The 16,238-nt window shown below is 41.1% G+C and overlaps 2 protein-coding genes across 2 annotated transcripts; both read left to right on the forward strand.

The window, feature by feature from the left end:
• The first annotated feature begins 3,538 nt into the window (after positions 1-3,538).
• Positions 3,539-4,976, forward strand: LOC106655935 (chymotrypsin-2-like). Its single transcript, XM_014376544.2, has 6 exons — positions 3,539-3,623; positions 3,756-3,918; positions 4,015-4,138; positions 4,222-4,377; positions 4,480-4,638; positions 4,724-4,976. The coding sequence occupies exons 1-6, from the start codon at positions 3,569-3,571 to the stop codon at positions 4,949-4,951; spliced, it is 885 nt and encodes a 294-aa protein (XP_014232030.2). The 5' UTR covers positions 3,539-3,568; the 3' UTR covers positions 4,952-4,976.
• A 7,169-nt stretch (positions 4,977-12,145) lies between these two features.
• Positions 12,146-13,410, forward strand: LOC106655936. The gene is made up of 4 exons (XM_014376545.2): positions 12,146-12,352; positions 12,447-12,525; positions 12,602-12,705; positions 13,094-13,410. Exons 1-4 carry the CDS (start codon positions 12,293-12,295, stop codon positions 13,208-13,210), a joined length of 360 nt encoding a protein of 119 aa, XP_014232031.2. The 5' UTR covers positions 12,146-12,292; the 3' UTR covers positions 13,211-13,410.
• Positions 13,411-16,238: the final 2,828 nt, after the last annotated feature.

Below are 16,238 nucleotides of genomic sequence, written 5' to 3' on the forward strand. Positions count from 1 at the left end.
ATTTTATAATATCTTATAAAATTTTTCTCGTAGATAGTAGTTGAATATAAAGAGGATGTGCACTTTGCTCTGAAAATGGGTTTTGTTTACATGCTGTGCGGGGAGTTTTTATTCTTTTCATGTTATCCCTCGCAGAAAATCTACGATGCTAGCAGTGAAATTTTTGACAACTGGTAAGTGCTTCGATTCTCGTGTATCATCGAATTTTTATTTTTAATTCTTTTTTTTGGTCGTTGGTGCCCGAAATAGTTATACCACTGATTGGCATAAATTCTCGGTAAAAACTAGGAAAATGATACAATTAATAATGGTGAGATCCAGCAGACCATGCAGTGTTAAAATTGGGCCAAGCAAACTTTTGATTTATCAAACAAGTCGACAGGTAACTTTGAATAATACTATTAAGACGTATTTCAGCAAAAATCTTTATATCAAATTACTTTCTATTTTAGATTATACAATTATCTTTGTCCTACATTATTTCATTGATGTCTATCTATGATCATTAAGTCGTACCTCATATGTGAAGCATAAAAAAAAATTCTCATCGTTTTATTTATCGTTGAACTAAAGCCTTGTAATTATTAATAAAGTTTAAGTAATTTTTTATTCCCATTTTAAAATCTTCAAATACAGTATATTACTTACCAAGTGCAAGAAGCAGATAACTTACCCAAGAATCGTTTGCACCCGGAACAAGTCTGCTCAAAAACCAAATCATAAAGGATTACCAAATACTCAGGCTGTAGTAAATCATTCAAAATACGGTAAATATTACTTTTTTGTTTAAAATGTATCTAGGCTGACCTTATTTCAGGTAATAAATTAGTCTCTATGTAATGTGGACGGGTCCTGAAGAACAGACATTCATAAGCGGTAGCATTATTATAAGAACTTATCGTCAATTATGCCACGATGACCAAAAAATTACGATTTTAAAGATTTGAAAACATATTGTTATTAGTTGGCTCGTTTTGGCATTTTTTTGTTACAATCATGTTAGAAATTATTAGTGCGTTATATATGGCATAAAAATGATTTTATTGTTTCGAAGAATTAAACGAGTTTTCAATAACTTTAAAACTGCTACGCCAGGTGGCGAGTGCCATTATCAGCAAATCTGTAAGTGGTAAAGTCAAAGTAATTATATAAATAAGTAAAACATGATTCTCAAGAGAGAACAGGGGGTCTATTGACGTGATTTGCCTTGTATACCAGAACTTGATTGCCTTTGTGCTAAATCACTGGAGACTGAGGTAAAACTTCATTAGCGCCTTTCCAGTCGTTCCAATTCCATCCGATTTTTTTTCGCTCCTTTTGACTGGATTTTTTTTGTAATCATTACACACAGCTGATCATTTTTCGGCAAACAATGCCGAGGCTGGTTCTTGATGAACACTTGATGCATAGGAGCACACGGCACTCGCACGTCGCGATGACAAACATGACGAACGCGTCGAGGCATCGGCGAGAAACGACGGCGACGACGACGCCAATGCTCTCGTTGGTAAACGTTAATTAGACTTCATTACACTCGAATTCTCTCTCTCTCTCTCTCTCTCTCTCTCTTACGGATCTCTAACACGCTGCGACGGTATCACTCGAGTCTAGTCGATCCACGATGGGTGCACACATAGACGACATACATAAAATACGTCCTGACCCAATTTGCCTCTCATTAGTGCGTGCTCTATAATCCGTAACCAAGCTCGTCTATATATACCTTTGCAGATGGCAAAACTGTAATGGAGGGTATCCGTAACAATTAGTTATTAGGCTCGCGCGCGTCCATGGATTGCATTCACCCTTTGACGCGCGAGTCTTTCTCTGATTTGTGCCTCTCGTGTGGATTACTAGAAATTGAAATCTCGCTCCGCTCGAGCTTTCGTTCGTTATATTTTTTTTCTCTCGTTTTAATTAAAATAATAATACGATCTCTCCCTAATGAATCTGGAAGCTTCATTTGGAAGTAAGCCATAACAATGCCAAGTATTAAATTATGAAAAAGCAACTTACTTATAATTACATCGCGTTTATTGCTCGAAATTAAATTACACATAATGTAAAGCACGGTACAAAGCTCGCGTGCATCGTTGTCAAATTGAGACTTGAACAATTTTGATGAGTCTGGCGCACGCATGAAACTTGAAAATTCGGAAAGTGTGACAGTAATCGTACTGCGCGCGAGATTAAAGCGCAATCACGAAAAGTCTAGTTACAGTCGTCTCTCGTCGTCGTCATCAACTGGCTCGCGTCGAAAGATGAGGACAAATAACGTGGCGCGATCCAGAGTGCGAACGAGGAAAATAGATTTATCAAAATTTATATTCGCGCGAGCGCGGATTAATCGCGCGCCTAAGATAGCACGTCAGTTTTCATTGTTATATACCCTCGTATACACTGCATTCGGCAGTTGAGCCGCTGCTGCTGCTGCTGCTGCTGCGGCAAAGCCTCTCAAACGCACCCATCGCAACGATAAATCTTATTTAACCGTATTGCCTTGTCCCCTCGAGTCTCTCGCGCGCGCGACTTTCATCCCTCTCGCCCGCAGAGGCACATCGTGTGTATAAGCGCGTCGTTTGCGTAATAGTCTTAAAAAAAAAAGACGAAAAAAATCCTGGCAAGCTCGGGTCCGACCTTGGACTTGCGAAACTTGTATTGTACACGGCTTGGCATGAAAGTCACTCGTCACGACTATATATGCTCGCGTACTTGTATCCTTCGCTTTCAGACGATCCGGCGAAAATAAATTGTATACAGCAGCGCGCGTAAGGCTGTTGAGGCGGTTGTGTGTGGGAGTGCGAGAAAAAATATAGACGCACGTACAGAGAGAGAAAGAAAACTACCCTACACACGCGTGGATGACTTCTTCTTCCTTCCGTCCTTTCTTTTTTATTTTTATTTTTAATACCGCTCCCGGGGGAGAAAACAGCTATGCTCGTCGTGCCAGATGAAATAATTCATTGTACGCACTTTTCTGCGTACATCTGGGATAATAGAATGTATCTTGCCCCGCGTCTCGTTCTCTGTGTTTTGTTTTTCTTCGGCGATTTTTCAAGTTCTTCAGACCGGGTGAGAGCGAAGCGTTAGCTAAAGAAAACACACAAAGTTTTGTGCGCTCATTTACTGACGCTAAGTGGGTCTATCGATCAAGTCCCTCTCCGTACCCTCCTCCCCGCCTGTGCACTGCATGAAACATTAGGTGTTTATTAGACTAACTAAGGATAATCTTCCTCGGCTTGCTCCGACGAATATATTAGATTATAGAGCGTATTATAAGGAGTGACGATTTTTTTTCTTCTTTCTGCTTTCGTGAATCTAATGGAGCTAGCCTGCAAGTAATTATACCGTTCGAAACTACATTTAACGATCAACTCGTGCGCGCGCCAACATACACACACATATAATAATATAATGCGAGCTGCACGAAAATAATAATTACGTTTAAACGCAAAATTACGAGACACGCGTTGCGCCGAAGCACGCGTGGAATTTCATGAGTAGCGACTTTAATTCTACACATCGTTTTTGGCGGAGCGAGAGAGTGAACTCGAGCCCTCCTGGAACGATGAAGAATTTTCTAATTTTAGTTATTACAGTGGCAATTTTTTGTCTTGGCAATGGTACGTGGCTCTTTACTCCCTCCCTTTTTTTTACATACCTCGTTCAACTTTACTGCTTTGTAAATAATACGCGAGTGCGTGAAGGAAAGTACCAAGCCCTGCAAATTATTTTTCGATCTTGTGTATATATAGCTAGTCGCCTGCGGATGCTGGGAGGGTCCGAAGCCCCGGAGGATCGCTTTCAGTACCAAGCCTACTTGAAGAACATCCTCAAAGTCAAGTACGACGGATTCTATTGCGGAGCCTCGATCATCGACAAACGTTTTGTTCTCACTGCGGCGCATTGTCTTGACGGGTACGTACAAATATCTATATACTATACATAATGAACAGAGTTCGAGGACGATTAAAGAATGACTAAATCATTTTTTTTTTTTTTTGCATGAACAAGAGAGGAACCCGCGACGACCCACGTAGCAGTGGGTACTCACGAGCTCGGCAGCCCCGACAAAGTCGAGTACCAAGCCGAGGCTTTCTTCGTTCATCAGTGTCATTTGGGCGGAGATGATTTCAACGTAAGGCGAGATGAATGAAAAGCGAGGAGCGTCGAGGAGGAGAAAAAAAGAAAGTAATCACGATATCGCGTTGCCTTTTGCAGATTAAAGAGAAGGGATTGAACGACATAGCCCTGATACGTTTGAAAGAAGATATAGAATTTAACGAGAAGGTCAAACCGATTGGATTACCGCCCGCTGCTGATTATCAGAGTCCGGAGGGCACGACAGCGATACTCACCGGATGGGGCAGAATTAAAGTTTGTATCATCGTCTTTTTACTTATTTTTTTATATTATTTTCTGTTTGCGAGTCGTTTTCATCGTACACGAATGAATTTTGATTAAAAAAAAACAAATAAGGAAAAAGGCCGGATACCGACGAAAATGGAAATGCTGACCGTCCTCGTCGAGGACACGGAGAAATGCAAGAAGCTTTACGAGCACGCCAACGAGACCATAACGCACATCGACTCGGGTATGCTCTGCGCGAAAATGCAAAAGAATCAGGGATTCTGTAACGTGAGTGCCGAACACGAGTATACCGCATAGACGCGATATCCATCTATTCCAATGGCGTTAATCCGAAATGACACACACGTAACAGGGAGATTCCGGTGGACCTCTGGTCGACGCTCGGGGCTATCAGATCGGCGTCGTCAGCACCGTGAAACACTGCGGCAACGGCGTGCCCGACATCTACTCCAAAGTCTCGCACTACGCCAAGTGGATCAACGGCATAATCAAGGGCCGGGCCTGGTATACGAAATGGTACAAGGGCTTCGTGAACTTTTTCAACAACATGCTGCCCATCGTGAACACGTGCAATTTGTAGATTGGACAATGGATTAAAAATTAAAACGCTGGCTCAAATTCGAATCGAGATAAAATTCTTCCTCTTTTTCGCTATTTCTCTCTCGTCCAACGTAGGCATACATTTTAAGAGCGAAGTTTGTGCGCGTGAAGCAATTTGAATTTTACATTTTTGGTGTACCCCTTCGCTCGTCATTTAAATTCGCTCAACAACTTGCAGCGGCACGAGTTCCGCTTGGCCGGGGCTGTGCGCTGCCGCGGCCGATGCTCGGCTTCGAGCTCAGCTCAGCTCTCCGCGCATTGTGCGTCGACACGGTCGAAAAGGTTAATTTCGTGGATCGTGGTATGCCATTTGCCAGCCTTTCTCTCTCTCCCTCTCTCGCTATCTCCATAACCTTGAAAATAATAACCGTCGCGCAGACGGGGTAAACTACCCTTCGCACAATTCTCGGTACGTAATTCCAAGGCCAAGGGACGTCGTTTGCACGAGACGCCCACTGCTACTGCTGCAACTTGCCATTACCAACTCTTACCCAAGCTTTAGCATCGTATAACCTTGGCTGTCTACATATAACTACGGACCGAGCTTGGCTCGGAGGGTTAGCTGCTGCTGCTCTCTCTCCCTCTCTATATCTCTGAATTGTCGTTATACTCGTTCGACGTTGCGACGTTGGCTGCAGCAGCCTCGGCAGTTCCCTCTGCTCTTCGTTAGGCAATTGCGCCGCGCAGACACACTCGTGCGCACAAAGGAGAGAGAGAGAGAGAGAGAGCTGAGCTTCGACACTGTGCTGCCGGTGGAGTCCTCGACTCCTTGTGCGCGATTCCTTACAGGCGGAAGTAAGTATTATACTAGGCGAAATCAAAGCAGCTCCTCTCGATTGCCGCAGCAGCCAACTCTAAGCCGACGAGACTAAAGAGGCCAGTCTTTGGACGCGTATTGCGTCGAGTAATTTATCGCTTTTCCATCGCGCTCGAATTCCATCGGCAAAATTCAGCTTGCTGTAGCTTGAGAAAAGGGCTAGAAAGGAAAGAGAAAAAAGCAAAAAAAATGTATACACGATCGGAGGAAAGGAGTGGAGAAAAGAAGCTTGCGAGCGTGCACTCTACTCTCTGTTTCTTTTCGTGCTTGTTGCGGAGAAAAATTCTGTAGCGGTCGATTTTATCGGTGGTCTAACGTAGTGCCTGGAATCAGTCGATTCTAAGTTATACAGTAAAATAATTAGTAGAAAGCCTTTTAATTCAAGTTGCATAAAAATGTGTATTTTATCGAAAACATGTCATGCGACGGATATAATATATGGAGCTTCTTGGGTGAATAATTAAATAAAACTATGAATATTAAAAAATCAAAGAGAGCTTATAAATATTATTTGTAATAACCTGTAAAGGTTGCAGCTAGCTGTAAAATGACAACGTGTGATATCGATCAGAGATGCGGACGACGAACAGAATCCAGCCTCATTCTTCTACCCTCGACCTTTGCTTTCTCATGCACACCAGCTTACTTCTTATTCTGAAAAAATAAAATACTTTGCTCGAAAAATATGATTTCAAAATAAAAATAAAATATGATCTTTATAGTTTTAAACTTATGTAACTCGAAGCGTATGCGTGCACGTTTAGCAAGATCAGTATAATTTCATAGTAGATAATCGCTTCTCGATGTCGCATCGTTGACCCTCAAACTGTTGGATCTACTTCGGTTGATACATAATTTCTCATGTACTAACCAACCAAGTGTAAGATTTTTTTTTAACAATTTGTTTTGCAGTTGTTAGTTGGACCGTAATCAGAACACCTGACAAGAACTCGAAAGTATCGAATACCAATTGATGGGACACATTTATTGGTTGAATTTGGAAGCTATTTTCGAAGATCCACCTCGATGTACAATCATTTAAGACCCTATATTGAAACTGATTTTTTTTCCTCCATTTTATAGGGAAAATTACACCCATCTCTTTGACCAATTAAATTTAGTTGGGTCTTTACGAAGAAAAAGATCTAAACTTACTTTGATTAAAGCTTAACAACTGAAGATGAAAATAGTATTGAATTTATTACAATTTTTAGATGAGCATTCATGAAGTAACATAAACTAAAGGAAACGTTAAGTAAATTGAAATGCCTGATGTAGAAATTTTTTAAAATACAATATCATTAGTTGGTTTTCTTATGCCGATTTTTATGTCATGATCGTGTTACAAATATTAGGTGCATTATTTAATGACTTTAAATAGATAATTTAATTGTATGATAAAATTTAGAATAGTTTTCGATCACTTTGTAATACGATTTTATTTCCATCTAATTTACGAATCCACCACAAGATGGCTAGCATACCTTTATCTTTGAAATTGCAAGTGGCAAAGTCAAAATAATTGTATAATTTGTATAAGTTAATCGGTTTCGAAAAGATTTACATTACTAAAACTTATGTTTTTCAAGTTATTTTCAATAAACTTTGCCAAATTGTCAAGAAACGAGTGAGAACCGAGTTGATCTTTTCAAGATTTTTAAAATAGAGCACTCAACGTCTTGTACAAGTCGAGACTTTATAATGTGATTTTATCACCCTGAAAGGCAACTGAGATGTCTCGTCTCTGATCATAATAAACATTTTCGCAAAGAGTTTATGTACACGTGCTACTTGAGGGGCTCGAGCCAGGAACGACGAATCTATTAAGCCGCGTGTCTGGCCCTGCGAAAATGTCGAAAAAGCTCGACGGGCTTTAAAAAAAGGAAAGTCGGCGAGGCAGACACTTTCGATGCGCCCAAACGATAGCACCGTACATCTCTCCTCTCTCGCTCGACCATCCGAAATGTAGTTGTGTTTTTTTTTCTACTCTGTTGCTTTTCGTGTACCTATGCACGAACGCAAACAGCGAGCTTACAATGGCAGAGGAGACAGAAAATGTGCGTCCGTATACGCGTAACGGCCAGTACAGTGTGTATAGGTAGAGAGAGAGAGAGGAAAACGGCCATTTTCCGGCCGATGCTCGCTCGAGCTTGCAAACGCGTTCGCGTTTCAGATTATTATTATATATAGTATGGCCCGCTCCGCGCGCGTGCGGATTTTCCAGATTACGCCGTAGGCTAATTAATGAACGTTGCGCGCCATCGAGAGACGAGCGAGCGAGCCAAAGTGAGAGCGAATCAGCCGCCTACAGACACGGCAGCAGCCCCTGCGGCTCAGCCCGCCTCAACGTTTCGCGCCAATGCCTCTATATTATATTATAGCAGTTATATACGCTGACTGCCGCCGCTGCCGCGGCTGCTGTGCCTGCCCAAGTATACCTGCCTGCGCCGTCGTATAGTTCGGCGACAGAGTTAGCTGGAATTTTTTAATTTTTTTAATATAGATTTGCTGGGGTGGTGGTGGAAATGCTGTACGATGGCTTTGGACGTAGATAATATATTATATAGACATTCCACCAGAATGATATCTTGTGATTTATTTGATGTGTTTATTCATTGCTAATCCCATATTGTCGCGGTATCTATATGCATCAATTGGTCCTAGCATATTCGTTATTGTATGAATGCTCGCAAGATTAGACCAGAACGATTTTTGTTTAACAGCGAATGAGCAACAAAATATATAACACCATAGATCGCTTGAAACTTTGTCAAATTCATGTTCTGACTTATACATTTATTATCACTTTGCCACTTGCAGGTTTATATATTAAGGTGCTTCGGCATCTACTGGTCAAGGCTCAAAGAACTAGTATTATCGTATTTTCAGCGGTTAAAAATTGGCTTCAAAATTCGTAATGACACGTGATCATTATTATTGTTCATCATTTCTTCCAGTTTTTTAACGACCTTTTTTAAAAATTTTTATGTACTTGTAAGTAAGTCGCATTAAGTGCCTCGAATAGCCAAAGCAAGTTAAAAAATGTAACTTCAACAAAATTAAATAAAATTTGTTCATTAACAGTATAAACCATGCGTACATGTATAACAAATTTAGTATCGCCATTCGACAACATTTCATAGAAGTCAAACACACCCTTTCTCTCCCTCTTTGGTCTCGGAGGAAATTTTAAACTGTAATTATCGATTGCGTCGCGCTCGCGCAGCTCCGTCTGTTTCTCGGCACACGAGAATGCAGATAACGACGAGAAAAGGAGAGAGTGAGGCAAAGGCTGCTATACAGTGGCGCGCCCTTCAACACCCATAAATCCGTGGTAACCGGCGCAGAAGAAGAAGAAGACGACGACGAAGAAACCGCTGGTACACTTACGTCGATTTTTCATATCTTCTGTACGGCGAGTACCACTGTAGCAGCATAGTTTCTTCAAAATTTTAGCCCCCCTCTCGACCATCTGCCGTGTGCAGGGATAATCTTTACTTATAGCGAGCTTTTGTCTCCATTTGCCGCGAGATCGAAGCTTTTTCATCTCGTATTTGCGCTTTAACGCGGCTTAATAGAAATATTTTAATAAAATTCAATCATCGAGATATATCGCGAAATATGCGTATGCGCGGGGGGGCTTACGTAGTTATCAGCGATTTGCCTTATACAGGTACACGCACACGGCAGTAGTCTGAATCCTGTCACAGACTCTTTTTCTCTCTCTCTCTCTCTCTCACGTTCATCCTTTAATCCTTCGACTTTGGCGCAAGAGCTTCGCTCGTTGTAGCGCTTATTTATATTCCCGCGCTGCCTTTGCAAGTGCTACACTACACACACAGAAAGCGTAGTCCGCCGTGGCAGAGCAGCAGACTTGTTTTGTGCTCGCGCTCTTAAGTATGTCTGTCGTGTGGACTTATCTTTTTCTCTTGATGTACGACTGTTAGCTTCTCTCGTTCTCTCTTTCTCCGACACCGGCGTCGGAGTCGGCGGCGAAAACTGTACACGGTACCTACATTTATATATAAAGATACACGCGCGGGTAGAATCTCAGCTTTATCGAAAGCTCGATCTTGAATTCGCAATAAAACATTTCTCTTTCTCTTCGCGCGCGAAGCATCCAAAAGCAACGAAGGAAAAAATACGTGTACACGGATACAAGTACACGCGCTTTCGTAATCTAAAATTTTTGCTTGGAATTAATTTTTTTTGTTTTTGTTTCGTACGCGTAGGGAAAATTTGAAGGAAGCGCAGGGAGAGGAAAAAATTGCCGTAATTTGCGTAGAAATTGCGAGAAAGAGCTTGCGCGAGAGGCTAACGCTGCAAAATCAGCAAATTTCTCGCTCGAGCGTATTACATGCAACGGAAACAGTACTGCAGCTGCACTGCCGAGCGACTCGACTATGTACAGGGCGGCCCTGACTGCTGCGCGTCGCTTTCGTCCATCCGACATAGTCGTGTATACCCATCGTGTAACGAACGACTCGGGGAGAAAGTAGCGAGAGAGCTCGAGTTAAGGAGAGACAGGGAGAGACAGAGAGGTAAAGAGTGGCGCACTTTACACGGGGGCAGGCTGAGTAGTGGTAGCAGCAGATGTTCCCTCGTGGCGCGCGAGCCCTCCGTACTAAGCTTCCCGAGGGGGGAGATCTATATACTTTGCAACAGCCTCGTACATATATACGCGCAGTCGAATCCTCTCGCACACGGCCGGTTACGTGTGCAAGCTCGGCAAGGCGTGCGCATACGCACACGTATATTCCTTGCACGGAACGTGCACGGCGAGCGCGAGCCAAGAAAACGATCGCTGTGCAGCTGTGCCTCTCGCCCTGCGATACGCCTGGAGATGTATATGCAGAAGGAATCGCCATTGGCAAGAAGTATCGTGAAAAATCAGATATCTGTAACTTTTATTTCTCGTACGTGCGACCGTAGTGTCCCCTGCATCATGGCTGATCCGTACGATGCAACGCTGCACTGCTTAATCACAGCTGATAGACTTATGCGCGCGAGACTGCCGGAGGTTAATGGAATGCTCGTCACGGACGACGACGTCTCCATCCTGCAGCGCCGTGTGTCCCGATTTTCTTCCTACCTTTTTCTCCTTTCATGTTTATCTATACAATTTTTTTTCTGCTGGTGCTGCTGCCTGCTGCCGTTGCCTCTTAACGCGCGGCCACGCCGTGGAAACTCACCCGTGGGATTCCACGTAAATGGGCCGTTAAGGTGTTTCTCTCTCTCTCTCTCATTCTTGGCAAGTTGGAGCTTGAAAGCACAGTGAGTCAACTTACCTCCGGAGACATAGACAAGCATGAGAAACGTCGACGTCGGTGATAGTTGCCGTTTAGCCGAGTGACAAGCGCGTATATATCACGCCTGCGAAACTTGGACAAGCTCTCGCTCTCTCTCCTGTGCAACGTCGCAGGCAATTTTACGCGGGACGCAAAGTAGAATGAGAAAATTAACGCGAAAAATCATCAATTTTATTTATTTATATTTTACTCATATTTAATTCTCAAGTTTTTAATAAAAAGAATACATTATTCTGCTTTTGTGCTGGTCGTGCTATCCACGCTTCTATATATGGCTCCCGATCTTTGTTACTTTGTATGGAGCTTTGTTGGAAACTGAGATGTGGCCATCTGGAGGTCGGACGCGGTACTTTGCTTCCGCATTATTTTTTTAATCTCGTTAATGATCAGCATAAAAATAAAATTGTTGATCAAACTTAGCTCGTTAAACTCGAGTACTCCTTAGATCTCTCTCACATAAACCAAACAATTTCTCGTATACTTTACATAAACGTGCTCTATCGTATGAAAAAATGTAACTGTATAATTGATATTTATGTGGACATTTACAAGAAACTTTAAGCTTAGAATATATTCATATATTATCAATCATAAACTTAAAATATTCATGCGATAGAACTGATTTACAGTACACAAAATTAAATAAATTTAACCAAACATTTATTTGATAACAAATGCATCCCTCAGGAGTGTACAGTTAATAAAATAAAAATGGTTACATAGGCTTTCCATTCGATTGGCAGCGTGCAGATTATTTATCGCGTGTTTAATATACATAAACGCGTGTTAATTAAAAAAAAATCAGCTGTGCCATTCTTAAATTAAGAAAAAAATTACATTATACGCGCGTTGAATAAATTACTCAAAGTTCTCAATGACATCGTGTAATACATCATTCATAGTTTTGTTCCATCATCGCACGCAAACATTATCTAATTTGTAAACGTTTCTTTTCTGACTTTCGAATGAATATAAGATTTTCTTAACAAATCATAACACATGACGCTTCAGTGATATCGTGCATCAGACGATGAGTGCCCGGCGAGCTTTCGCAATTCACGATAATAGTTGCGTCTGCTCGCAGCGTACGAGATACAGAACGTGCGATTGACGTTTAGTCTTGCTGAACGATTCTTTTTACCGAGTAGTTTATGCAAACTACGCTTCGAAATTTGTCAAATTTTGTGAAAAAAAAATGAAACTAGCGCTAACATTTACGACGCTCTTGTGTTTCGTTAGTGCCTACCAGTTTCCAGTAAGTTTTTCCCTATATCTACCAACATATCACAATGAAATACCACGAAAGGAAAAAGCTAAGTTCGATTGGTCGTAATTACTTGAAATTGTAGGGGATTCTGCAGAAGAATATCGAGCAAGTATTAATGGAATACATGGGACCATGTTTGAGCGAGACTGGAATTCACGAGGGTATAACAGCGAGGCAATTATTAACGTTTGTATGGATTGGATTGCACATGACAATAATCTGCTGTTTTTGTAAAAGATTCGTTACAGGCCTTAAATATATTGATAGCTAATCCGGTGTTCCCAACGATCGAAGACTTAAACTCATACATAGCCTGCTTGTACAGAAAAATTGGCTTGAAGGTACATTTGTTCGATACTTTTATTACTAATTTTAATTAAAATAAGTAAGTAGGTAATTTCCCCGGTGGAAATACTTCAGATTAATAATGAACTAAAGCATGATTAATAATTGGCTTGTTTTTAACCTGAAAAGGCACTGTGCTGTTTGAAAAAAATTTGGACCAGTTATCAATCACTTTAGATAAAAATATTTTAGGCCTTCACCACTAGATGGCGAGTACCTTTATGTTTGTAAATCTGCAAAGTCAAAATAATTGTATAACTTGGAGTACGGTTTTTAATCACTTTTTAAAACATTCCTATGAGTCTTCTGTTTTTACTTTGAACAAAACAAAACGCACACGTGAAGAGCTGTGAATGTAGTACATTTATCTAATTTTTTCAATAGTTACATGAGGATGGGCGAATAACCAAAATTACTGGTCCACACTTACCGATACCAGAGTCGAAGGACACAGTGTACGACGACTTGAGCATAGATACAGACTTGGATAACGAACTATGAAAAACTGTACTCGTAGTAAAAGCACTGCTTTCTAATAAAAAATATATAAATGCAATAAAAAAAAGAATTAAAAAAGTATCAAATATAAGTAGTCAAATGAATATGGATGAGATTAGAAGAAAACAGTATTTCTATGAAAATAAGCACTGTCAATAAACTGATGAGCTAAAGTAAATAAAATTGCTGCATTTGGAATAAAATTAGTAAGTTGTTTTATTTTAATTCCACGATTCGCATATCAAAAAATATATTATTACCCATTTTCAGCCGCAAACGCTATTTCAGTGTTTTTATTTTGATAATTGGATGTCACCGAGTCACGCGCGTAGGCGAGCGCCCAGAATACGTTGAAATGTAAAAGCATCGCCCTCGGAGATGTTTGTTCGAAAATTTTTTGTCGTATATGAAAAAATATGCAGTGTACACCCATCGACGCTCGGGCACGGTTGAATTTTCCACGAGAGCAGTCGAGCAGAGAGTCGAGAAACATCTGTGCCCGAGCGAAGGTTGAGACGCAATTGCATTACGAGGCGCTGTAACGCGCGTTACATGTATAGCGCAGTTGACTGGCTGCAATCGCGTTTTTATACATATAAAAAGAAGCGCAGTGTCACAGCGCAGTATTCTTAATTCCGGAACGCGATATTGGCCACTCCTTCCACTGCATTTTCTTTCTTCATCTTTACTTTTTTCATAATTTTCACCGCTTTTCCGACAATAATTTTTATAGTTCACTCGAGAGTAAGATCGAGAGCTCTCATTTCATTATGTGCTTTACTTTTTTTTTTAAGATGCTCGACGTGAGGGCGCGAGAGTGCGCAAGCCCGATCGTCGAAGAGAAAAGCCGTTAATTGTGTTATATGGCGTCTTAATTGGAAAAAGAATCAGCACCTCTCTCTTTCTCTCGGGGCAATCCGATTTGGCGTGTAATTAAATTTTCGATAATCAGAGTTTCATTTACGCGTCTGCTCGAAGGGCTTATCGCGCGTCGACATATTTCGATATTTTTTTTATAGGTGTATATAATATAAATCGTTTCGAGTAGTTATCGGAAGCGATCGAGCATGAACAAGCAAAAAAAAAAGGTTTAATTTTTAATTGAGAGTATTGAGTGTTCGTTGGAATTCAACTTGTTACTTGATATACCGCGTTATGGGAAGGGACGAATTGCCTTACTTTCCGAAACTAGTAAGTAATTATATTTTAGTAAAATCCACACTTTTTAAGTCACAGCAAGTAGAATAACTATAAGAACGTAAATCAGAGACATGTATAATAATACACTGAATAAATATAAATGATTAAAATTTGATCCTACTCTATTTGAAGTTTAAGAAGTTTCACGCAGTTTCTTGCATTAATACGTTCATTAAGCTCGAGTACAACTGACCCGGCTATTTGCCGTAATATTTCCGCGCTCGAGGGAAATGCGTCTATACGTTATACCGGCTTGCGAGATAAAGGTGAACGGACGGCCTCGACCCATAGGAGAGGTCACACGTCTTCGATCGTCTTCTTTCCGCTTTTACCCACTTCATAGTTTCATACGTCTTCTTGGCAAAGACGGACACACAGACAGACTTGCACATCTCTAGGCTTGCGGATCGTCTCTCTCAGTCACCCGTAAGACGTCATCATCGCGGCGCAACCACTCGAATTGCCGGGCGCTCTATATATCTATACCGAGTCTAAACGTCGGCTTTGACGATCGAGCAATGTGGTTAGCCCTTTGGATTAACCTCCTTCTCGTCTCAAAGGTTTCTCTATATAGCGTGCTCCTCGTTTATTTGATGGTTTACGTGTGTAAGTGTGTATGAGAGAGAGAGAGATTTCGGCCACTTCGTCAATGGGCGTGTGCAGCAGCGGCTCAAAGAAATTCTTTCGCGCAGCACACTTGCGTGCACACAAATACACAGCTTCCTTATCTCACACGTATACATGTATACAGAGTATTAGCGCTGCGCCGAGTGCTGCTGCTACTGCTCTTGACTTGGTAGGATGTTATTAGACAACGAGAGACGGCCTCGTACACTTACTTCGTTCGCAGACTTTATCGCGAGCTTTTTTGCTTCTCTGTACGCGCACCTCCTCTTATATATTATACGTACGACTCTTGTACTTGCGCGCGCGCGCGCGTGCGAAAATTAATCCGTTCAGAGTATATATTCGACGCGCAGACGAAAAAGCTCTCTCTCTCTCTCTCTCTTTCTCTCTCTCTTTCTCCGGGCGAGTAACAAAGAAGCTTATATACGTACAAGACTACGTACAGTTTGCTGTAAATACACATTTTCATTTTTTTGCTGCTGCTGCTGCTGCTGCTGCTGCTGCTGCTACCTCTCTTTTTCCTAAGTTGCTGAGAAAATTGAGCTTCTGCGTCAGTTTGTATATTATACCGAGTGTATACACTGCACCCGAAAGGACAAAAGTCCGTACTGGAATATTTTTACGATGGCAGGTTCAATGGGAATGTACTGTATTTCGAGGAGCTCGCAAGCTCTTTTCTAATCAAGGAGCTATTGCGTATTATATCCTGAGACTCTCGATTATTACTCAAAATATAGGTCTCGTAATTATCTGCTCCTGGCCCGATCGAGATAAGAAAGCTGCTGTCAATACATTGGGCAAAGATGGCTTCATTTTTATTAATTAATCATGGTAAAATAAGAAATTTTTCCATTATAAAACCTTCAAAATAATGTACATCTTTACACCTGTTGAGCCATACATTTTAAGTCTATTGTCATCAGTAAATTTTTCGATAAATCACTTCAGCACTGTCAAAGAACCTAAAATTGCGAACACATCCAAGAAAAAAACTATTTTCATTTTCAGCATGTTATTTTCAAAATACTCAACAAATCTCTTCGTTTACGGGTTTTTCGAGCTTCATTCTCAATGTTATTAGATATAATAAATACTTCGATCCTTATGCTCTGCAGACATGCTATACGACGCCCAGTTCAAAAACTCGTTTTCGAGCTTATCTTAGAGCTTCCTCGTGCCCAGGAAACATTGTACTCTTATACAA

The sequence above is a fragment of the Trichogramma pretiosum genome, unplaced genomic scaffold (genome assembly GCF_000599845.2).
Source record: "Trichogramma pretiosum strain Unisexual culture from Peru unplaced genomic scaffold, Tpre_2.0 scaffold40, whole genome shotgun sequence".
Lineage (NCBI taxonomy): Eukaryota > Metazoa > Arthropoda > Insecta > Hymenoptera > Trichogrammatidae > Trichogramma > Trichogramma pretiosum.

Coding starts and splice junctions, on each gene's coding strand:
- LOC106655935 (XM_014376544.2), top strand. CDS start 3,569: ATGAAGAATTTTCTAATTTTAGTTATTACAGTGGCAATTTTTTGTCTT. Junction 3,624..3,755: donor AATTTTTTGTCTTGGCAATG/GTACGTGGCTCT, acceptor GTGTATATATAG/CTAGTCGCCTGCGGATGCTG. Junction 4,139..4,221: donor TGGGCGGAGATGATTTCAAC/GTAAGGCGAGAT, acceptor TGCCTTTTGCAG/ATTAAAGAGAAGGGATTGAA.
- LOC106655936 (XM_014376545.2), top strand. CDS start 12,293: ATGAAACTAGCGCTAACATTTACGACGCTCTTGTGTTTCGTTAGTGCC. Junction 12,353..12,446: donor TTAGTGCCTACCAGTTTCCA/GTAAGTTTTTCC, acceptor TTGAAATTGTAG/GGGATTCTGCAGAAGAATAT. Junction 12,706..13,093: donor ACAGAAAAATTGGCTTGAAG/GTACATTTGTTC, acceptor TTTTTTCAATAG/TTACATGAGGATGGGCGAAT.